Genomic DNA, 9,519 nt, shown 5'->3' with positions numbered 1-9,519 from the left:
TTACTTTAGGATTAGTTTAACACAAAGTCAGGGCAAAGTCAGCCCAAAAGATCTGCAGCCTCTTACCAAAGTGTTTCCAAGACAATATTAGGTATATGCTGTTGATGTTGTGGCTGAAAAGAGGCTCTCCAGTCAACAAAAATGTATGGCTGTAGATTTACTGTTAGTTGCAAATACAACATAGCGTAACTGTGAGTGCAACTGGATAGAAGATGTAATGAATGTAAAAAATGCTTACCCCTTCTTAGCTTTGCTTTTTTACATTTTACAGCATTTCACACTTCATCTAGTTGTTATTAGAATATTTATGATTTTATGGATGGAACAGTACAAATGTGCCTCAAAGACACTGATTCAACAACTGGTTTCAGTTTAATTTTATTAAATTTAACATTTTATTATCCCCTAAAGCAGTGAAAAAAGATATGATGAACAGCAACAGGGTAATAATACATGTGAGACGGACCGTATGGAAAAATGCTACAAGGCTTTTATTTCTCAGCCTTGATATTAGAAGAATCAAGTATACAAAGCTGTGTAAATAGCCAAACATCCATATCCATATGAGGTATAAACAGTTTTGCTGAAATTCTTATCAGGCAGAGGAAATACAAAAGAGCCAGAAAAAGCAGTTCAGCAATTTGACACCGTAAGAGAGAAATTACTTTTGATGAGGAACATGTTTAAACAAAAGACACAGACTGTTGTTACACTTGTCCACAAAAAACACAAAAACAAAAGAAAAACAACAGTGTCAATCTAAAAAAGTAATTAATATAAACAATAAATAAAAAAGCTCTGTCTTCAACTATAACACAATAGCTGCAAAAGGCATTAAGTCAGCATGACATACAGGCTTTCTCCCCTAGAAATTAAGATGTCTTGGAGAAAGTGGTACTGCATGAAGAAGCCAGGACTGGGGGAGAAGCATGTGAGGGTGGAGCAGGACATGTAGGCAAGGCAGTGATGAGGTTTGTGGTAGGAATGACATAAGGGTTCAAGGTAGGGCTGTGGTTACAGCAGGGATCTGCTCTGAGCCCCTTCTTGTTTGCAGTGGTGATGGAGAGGTTGACAAATGAGGTCAGTCAGTAGTCTCTATGGATTTTGATGTTTGCGGATGACATTGTGATCTACAGTGAGAGTAGAGAGCTTGTGGAAGAGAGCTTGTAGAGGTTACTTAATAAGTACCACTTACTTATATAAGTAACACTTATTGTTATCACATTACATTTTTTTAGTAATGCAGTAATTTAACTACTAGAAAGTAGGGGCAAAATAGTGGTGCAGTTTATAGTGTCGATAAAGACATTACTTTTATTTTTACTGCACAAAAGATCAATAGTGGGATGGTAAAGTGGAAACAACATCCAGGACAGAAACAACTGCATTATGCTGTTAACACAACTTTAGCTGTTTGCAAGTATCTGCACAGATAGCATGCTAAAGCTAAGCTAGCCAAGAACCCAAAGTGATGCTAAAGCTAAGTGAATGCCAACCCTAGTCAGTTTGAAACAAAGTCAAAACAAAAATTTCCCATTTGAAAATCATTATTCAGCATTTTTTAGAAACAGGAGCTGGAGGCCTGTAACCACACTGTCACATTTTCAGACAGTTTCAGTTACTTGCTATCCTTAACAGAAGTTGACAGGCCAAAGAGGACAAGAGAAGGGGTGTGCTGAGGAAAATGATCCACCTCAACAGTGTAACTACATGAATAAGAGAAGGGAGGAGAGCAGTAAATGGGCAGTTTCATTTTGCCATCAGTCAGCTGAGTGTAAAGTTATACCAGTGCGGCTGGTCTGCTGACAGCTGAGGTGGGTGGAAGAATGCGCTGGGTAAACAGGGCCTCTATGATATGAGTGCTGGCTGTAAAACATTCAATCAACTGTTCAGTTTGAGTGAGCAGTGTCAAAATAGATGTACTTCCAATATCAGCCAAATATAAGAAATAAACAGACACACACACACAAACCATATTGTGTTTCATAGCCATGCAAATGCAGCATTATTGTAATCTGTATAAGACATACACCTCACTAGGGATAGCTTTGAGAACTTACTGTGCAATGTATATATTTAGCTTTGCATAATGCATAATGCCTACATCAACTCAATAACAAAGACATTTTTATGTGTAAACAAATTTTTGCACAGTGGAAGTAAACATAACAAATTAGCCTTTTATTCTGCACTCTGCTAGAAACTGATTAACAGCAGTGGTCTGTATTCCACTGTGGCTATAACCACATGCTCAGACTATTAAACACCAATTAAAACAACAATTTTTACCAAATGCACAAACAATTAATTATACACCAGACTTTGCAGCCCCATAAAGAACTTTGGCATCTTTCAAATATTCATATTCAGTGTATGGTGCTTCATTATTTTGGGTGACTAACCCAGTAACAACTAAAGACAGACTGAAGCCTGAAGGGTATATTGCTTAGTGTCTGCAGTGTAAACAAGCAGTGTTTGTCTTCCAGGTTCATTACATAACTTTTGCAAGATTCTTCCAAAGTAGAAACCAAAGCAAGTGTTCAATGAGAAGCATGCCTGCTTCTCAAGTAGCCTTTACTGTACCTGAAAACCAAGTACTGGTTACCCTACCTTAAAAGCCCCCCTTTCTTAAAGAGACAGGCTCAACTCAGTGGAACCACTACTCTCTCTGGAACGATATGTTGCTCTGGACCTGCTGGTGTCTAGTGTTGAAGTTTAGCATCGCTGTATGTGTCAATAAGAGGTTTTGTTTGCTTACTTTACTGCAGGAATTTTCTAGAGATAACTGAGAGAGCTTTTTTAAAAAAAAAAAAAAAGCCATTTTTAAAAGGAGAGTGAGTCAATATTTTTATTTCTTAAAGAGCTAATATGATATGACAACAGCCTAAACAGGAAGAAAGAATTGCTTTGCTTCTCCCCGGATACATAATCCCTCATGCAAAATCTCCCTCTCCTCTGCCTACTCCCTGCTGCGAACAAGATATTAGATGGCAATAACTTGTTTGTTTAAGTATTACTGAAGTTAGGATGAGGAGGTTAGGTCCACAAAGAACTCTGCAGGAAAGCCACATTTTACTTGGCTGAGCAATTGGAAAAGAAAATGCAAGAAAGGTGTTGTTTTGCTAAGCTAGAAAGAGATTTATATCAGTGCATTAAAAATAATAAACAATGTTTTAAATAGGTCTTAATTATCAGATTATCATGTGACACAATCATGTTTGTGTAGTTATCTAGGTTCAGTTTTATAAAACCTGTCAGATTCAACAAAGCTTGACAAAACACTTAGACAGATGTTCAGTCTTTTCTGGTTCAAATATATATATGTAAGAGTTTGGGCAATTCATCATTTTGTGCTTGAAAAAAGACAAGAGGAAGTTGTTTTCTGTGAGAGTGCTGAAAATCACAGCATCACCCTGAATCACAGAGAGCAATATAGGTCACCTGTAATCAGACCAGACATCTGTGTGTGTGTGTTTGTGTGTGCATACACAACTGCACAGAATGGGTGCACTCTGATGTGATGAGTGTTCTGACCTACTAACCTGTTGAGGGGGAAAGGATCATCACATATCAGGGAGATGTGGATTACAAAAGAAAGGAAAATAGGAGAATGGGAATAGAAACATGGTATACCTGCTAGCTAGAGCTTAAGTGTGTTTGTAATTCCTTCACAGTGCAGAACGGTACCTACAAATGAGTGTCGTTTAAGCATATCAACTTCAAATCTCCCTGAAGTTAAATTGAAATTTCATGTTGCTAGCTGTGAGTCAAACACTTTTCACTTGGTTCAGTACGTAAAATATTTATGATTAAAAATTGCTAATCCTAACCCAAGAGATTAGACATAAATTGCTCATTACATAAATTGCTCTAATAAATAGTAGTTTGAAGCAAGTTAAATAAATGCTGTATTCTGAACAACAACATAATTATTAATTTGCAGCTGTCATTTAATTTTAGTCTGAAATTAATCAAAGTTTTGAGGGCACGTTTAGCTTTTTCATTTCAAGAGGCTTATCCACAAAGCCATCCACCAGCATAACTGAGCTGACCTGTTTGTGTGTATACATCTTTTTTTTCCTCTGTCTCAGTGAGGATTTCAGTTTTACTGCCTAGAAAGCAGTAAATACTGTGGTTAGAGAGTTGTATAATGGATAGTCTCGTGCATAAAGCCAATTACAGCTCTTGACCTAAACACTTTGTCAGTGCCATTACACTGTAACCAGAAGACAGAAAATAATGAATCGTCCAAGAAGCAAGCCAAATCCACCACAAGCATTCAGACTTGCATACAGTCAGGACTGTGACAATAGATTAAAGACCTAAAACAATCCTTAACCAGCTTCATTATAACAGACCAACAAGACACTTTACACTCTCATATCAATTTAAATCAAATCAAGCTGCCATTTGCAACAGATAGCTGATTATACACATCATAAGAAGAAGGAGAGGCCAAACACTAACCCAATTAACATTCCAGACCACTTGCTGTTCAGTTTGACAATTTTAGTCATACGCTCGGTTTCCCATACTGACAACCAACACTAAGGCTGGCAGTACTTGAAAGACTTATTTTTACTTTTACTTCCTTATGTAATAAAAAAAATCTTCGCCTGAAAAGTAACGTTAACGTTATATTCGAGTAACACTGCAATTAGTCATCCCAAACCATCCTGTTGTCAATGATTTGTTTGTCTTGGTGTTTGTGGTCTTATTAGTTCTACAAAAACATCCGTAGCTTCCAAACCTAACCACTCACATTTCAGGTCTCTTTCCCACAGTGGAGCTTTATTGCCGCCTGAAGATAAAAACATTTCTGAACTGCTTTTTTCCCCCCACTCCTGTTTACTGAATTTTCATTTGGTTTTATATCAGCAGGGTGGAAAAATGACTGTCCCAAACCACAATCCACACACACACGTTAAAATTTCTTTTTCACATGTAAGCTGTTTTGTCTATAGTTAGACTGCCTCAATCATAAACTCCTTACAATAACTTGCACAGGTTTTCAAAAAAAGCCCCCAGACAACATAGCCCCTGGGATCCCTGGGACACACAAACCCCTCCACCACGATAAGGTAGCGATTCAAGGAGGAGCTTTTATCTAACAAATGATTTCTATTATTATGCAGTTAATTATACAAACAGGAAGTCTGCGCTCCAGTTTTGGTTAAGTAAAGTTCTTGTAACTCATTTGTATATTACATAACACTAGCCACAGTCACCCTGTCTGTGCAATGCATCCACAGACTGAGGATGTTGTTTCCTGACAAAGTTCCTAGTATTAGCATATTATTTAGTGTTCTGATTTTCTGGTTGCAAATTAGGTGGAGAGCTGTCACAGGTGGCAGAAAGTAGCACAAGGTGTCCACCAATTGGAAGGTCAGTGGTTTGCGCCGTGGCACCTCCAATCACCAAGTCAAAGTATCCTTGTGTACAATACTGAAACCAAAGCATCCATCAGAGTGTGTGTCTGTGTGAATGTTAGATTAAAAGCACTTAGAAAAAGCACTTGTACGAATGTCTGTGATCAGATGATTGAGGCTTGTGTTTTGGATTCTTGGAGTAGAAACTTGCTATACAAGTACCACTCAGTTTACCATAACAGTAATTATTGACACCAATGTGACATTGTTTCTGCACATAAAGGTATAATAAGGTACAATCCTCAACAGCTAATGCTAAATCTGACTCTACGACCTGTGCACAAGCCAAATATAAATACTGTACTGAAGTCTTAACCTACCAAAAGATTGGTTTTTCGTTCGTTTATGCTTTGTTTTCAATAAAATGTTGTTTTATGTTTTATCCAGACATGATAATGTGACGACATTCATAAATATTATATGTGTGAATTTATTTACATTTTTATATTCAAATACTTCAAGTGCATATGGTTAAAGGTTTGATTGGATTGAGTTTATGCTTATGACCTCAACCATCAGGCTCTGCTTGTTGTATGTATGTATCAAAATAAAGTTCTGCATCAACATATTGCTCCTGCCAGAATTTCAAGTAAACAAATGCCTGCGGCTACACAAGAGCTCGGTTACATAACAGAAAGTTCCTTGTTTCATTAACCTTCCTGGCATTCCTGTAAATGATTTTGTTGTTTCTTATTTGCGTCTCAGTGTTGTGTACATGAGCTTGTGATATCAAGTGCATATTTTACATTGTTGGTCACAGACAATGTCGATGGAGAAATCTGAGTCTAATCAGTTTTATTTGTGAACTGCAGAAGTTATTTGTCAAGTGGGTGTTGAGTTAATATGTGGAACACAACACTGAAACAAGATTAAATTCATATACCTTCATTCTCCCCAGCATAAATACATTACACTACCAATAACTTTCAGCCTGTCTGCTGGTGGCCTCTGCACTAGGAGAATATTAAGGGTCAACAAAATAACAGCTGTGACTGCTTAGTGCTTTTTATTTCTTAATCCTCCAATTATTATTAAGATAGAGGTGATAAGAAAAAAACAAGCAATGATTTTATGAAACTGATCATGTTTTTTTTAATGTTTTTATTAGTGCTGTCAAGAGATTAAAAAAAAATAGAGATTAATTAATTATGATTTTTAATTAATTGATCTAATTAATCTCTTTTTTAATCTCACCTAAAAATAGCTGAGGAAAGCCCTCAACTTATTGTGGCAGACCAAAAGACTGATATAACAAAGAAAGTGACTTTATAAAGTCATTTATTGTTTAACAAACGTTAAACAGATGCAACCATTTACATACTGTTGTATTCTTTTGTAAAATAAGTGGAAAAATAAATACAAATAAAATCAAATAAATTAAGTGCTGCAAGTTAGCACATCAGAGTTGCTCTTTTCTGAGCAATACAGCACTGAAATTCCTCTGCTTCAGATAATGAAAAATAAAACTGACATTGCAGTGCTGCAAGTTAGCACATCAAAGTATTCTTCCATCACAAAAAAAAGTGCTGAACATCAAGCAATCTATTCTAGTAGGCTACAAATGACACAGCAGCTATGCTGACCACATGTGTCTCATTTCTTCTTCCTCAGCCAGTCGCTAAGACACACCAGCCTGGTAACATTTTCTGGAAGCAAGGCTGCCCTTTTCTTTTGCACTATGTGGCCTGCAAGGCTAAAGAGTCTCTCACAGGGTACAGAGGTAGCTGGGGAGGCCAGGTACTTTTGTGCTAGGACTGACAGCTTTTCATAGACTCCTGAGTGAGCATACCACCACTGCAGGGGACAGTCATCAATACTGATGCTGGGTTCTGCTCTGTAGCGCTGCAGCTCTCCAGACTCAATTCCATCTTCTGAGTCAGAGTCAGACCCCAGAAGGAGTTCGCTCCTCCTCTTCTTCTGAGCTGGTCCATCATCCTCTGTGGAGGGCTGGAGACTATCTGCTCTTCTGGGCTCTGCTGCCTGGAGCATATTCTCCAGAATGGTCCACACCTGAATGAATGAATGAATGAATGATTGTGATTAAAACTAAGTGCTTTTTTTTTTATTTTATTTAATCTTGTAAAGAACTTTGTGTTCCATATAATAAATAAAAGTTTGATTTGATAATGAATTGGACTCATTAGTCCAGCTTAACCTTATTGTCCTACCTGTTCCCTCTTTTCTCTTGGAAGACATTTCAAATCCTTAAACCGTGGATCCAATGCTGTGGCCACCTCGAACCATATCTCGTTGCCATTAGCTCGTCGTGCTGCCAGATCCTTCTGGAAGGCATTCTTGAACTTCACCACGTAGGCAGGATCATCATCAGTAATGTCCATGACACGGTACAGATGGCGAAAAGCAGGCAGCACTACAGAGCAAGAGACGTAGGCCTCACCACCCAGCAGCTCTGTCACATACCTGCAGAGGTGGAGAGGTTTGCTAAATAAACCTAGCTGGATTCATTTAAATCAAAGTGTAACTGATTTCCAATTTAATTGTCCTTAAAAGTTCCTTGTTATGTTCATTAATTTTGATTTTACACATGTAACAGTAGTTTATATAATTAAAATGGGAAGGTGTTTATTTGAACTTACTTGCATGGTTCAAGCAGGAGCTCCAGCCTCTGCAGTTTCGCCCACTCAGCTTCGGTTGGCAAGACCAACCTGTGGTTCTGTTGGTCCAACGTAGCCTGGACAGCCTCTCGGTTACATAGGAGGCGTGAGACCATTGCGAGAGTCGAGTTCCACCTGGTGGGTACATCCTGTATAAGTTGATCGCTCTTCTTTCCGAGTGCTACTTGTTGTTGGTTAAGTTCTGTGGTACTCGCAGGGCTTTGTTTAAAATGACCAACAATCTTGCGGCACTTTGCCAGTACACCGACAAAACCACTGCTATCGAGACATACCGTGATGGTCCTCTGGAGAATGTGAGCATTGCAGGCGATGTGCTCATATGGAAGTGCTCTCATAGCAGCCAGCATGTTTGCTGCGCTGTCTGTGCCAATGGTGGATATCTTGTTTTCAATACCCCAGTCATTTGCTACCTTGAGGAACTGTTCGGCGCATTTATCAGCAAAGTGCCTGGTTTCTGTTCTCATGACGGTCAGTGCAAATGAGTTGAGGTTCCACTCACTATCAATAAAGTGTCCAGTCACCCCAAAATAGCTGTGGTTGCCAGCTGAGGTCCAGTGATCTCCGGTTATAGCAACACAGTTGGGAGAATCCTCCGCCAAAATCTCAAGTTTGTTTTTCTTTTCGCCGTCGTACATTTTGCTGATTTTGGTCGTTACTGTAGTCCTGCACGGCGGCTTGTATGACGGGTCATTGGACGCAATTTGCAACACCTCTGTCAATCCTTCGTCCTCTACTATATTTATCGGCCTACAGTTCATCGCTATCCACTTGGCAATAACATTAGTCAGCCTGTCGGTCGCAGACTTGCTCATACGAGGGGTATTCTCTAGTTTTGTTTGGCGAAAAGCTTTGCTCTGGCTTGCTATATTGCTAATGTCTTCACTGCTAGCTGTTGCTGCACTCGCGGCTGGGTGCTTTGCGTTGAGGTGATAGGCCAAACTTGAGCTGCTTCGGTGGTAAGCAAACTCCTTCTTACACTCTAGGCAGACCACTTTACCTTTGTCAATGGTGCCGTCGGGGCGTTTATGAAATACAAATTTCCCGTTCATTGGGCCAACAACTCTCAGATGCGCCTCCATATCCACACTGTAAGCTAATCACCACTTCTCACCTTGACCTCACGACGTGACTCCACCCCCAACAAGTCAAGCACAAGGAGCCCAGCACATAAAAACGGATTTTATAACATAGCAACTCTCATACAAAATCAATGACGTCAAGAGATTAAAAATTAGATTAACAAGATTAAAAAACATAACGCGCTAAATAGCATTGTAATTAATTAATCGCAATTAACGCGATAATTTGACACCCCTAGTTTTTATTGCCAGGTGATGTGTTTTTTTTGTTTTTGTTTTGTTTTGCTTTTAGATATATCAAGTATGCTCCTTACAATCATATAATTTCTGTTATTGTTCCCTGAGAGAAATTAGCTTTCCCTACAGAGATAAATC

The 9,519-nt window shown here is 38.7% G+C and overlaps 1 protein-coding gene across 1 annotated transcript; it reads right to left on the bottom strand.

Annotated features, from left to right (window-relative positions):
- Nucleotides 1-6,613: 6,613 nt before the first annotated feature.
- On the bottom strand, nucleotides 6,614-8,916 carry LOC308402640 (E3 SUMO-protein ligase ZBED1-like). The gene is made up of 3 exons (XM_080891629.1): nucleotides 8,027-8,916; nucleotides 7,598-7,850; nucleotides 6,614-7,439 (listed from the first exon to the last, which is right to left on the bottom strand). Exons 1-3 carry the CDS (start codon nucleotides 8,875-8,877, stop codon nucleotides 7,023-7,025), a joined length of 1,521 nt encoding a protein of 506 aa, XP_080747755.1. The 5' UTR covers nucleotides 8,878-8,916; the 3' UTR covers nucleotides 6,614-7,022.
- Between the last annotated feature and the right edge of the window lie 603 nt (nucleotides 8,917-9,519).

The sequence above is a fragment of the Rhamphochromis sp. 'chilingali' genome, assembly GCF_963969265.1.
Source record: "Rhamphochromis sp. 'chilingali' genome assembly, chromosome: 9".
Taxonomy (NCBI): Eukaryota; Metazoa; Chordata; class Actinopteri; order Cichliformes; family Cichlidae; genus Rhamphochromis; species Rhamphochromis sp. 'chilingali'.
This window is presented reverse-complemented; position numbering and strand designations above follow the sequence as displayed.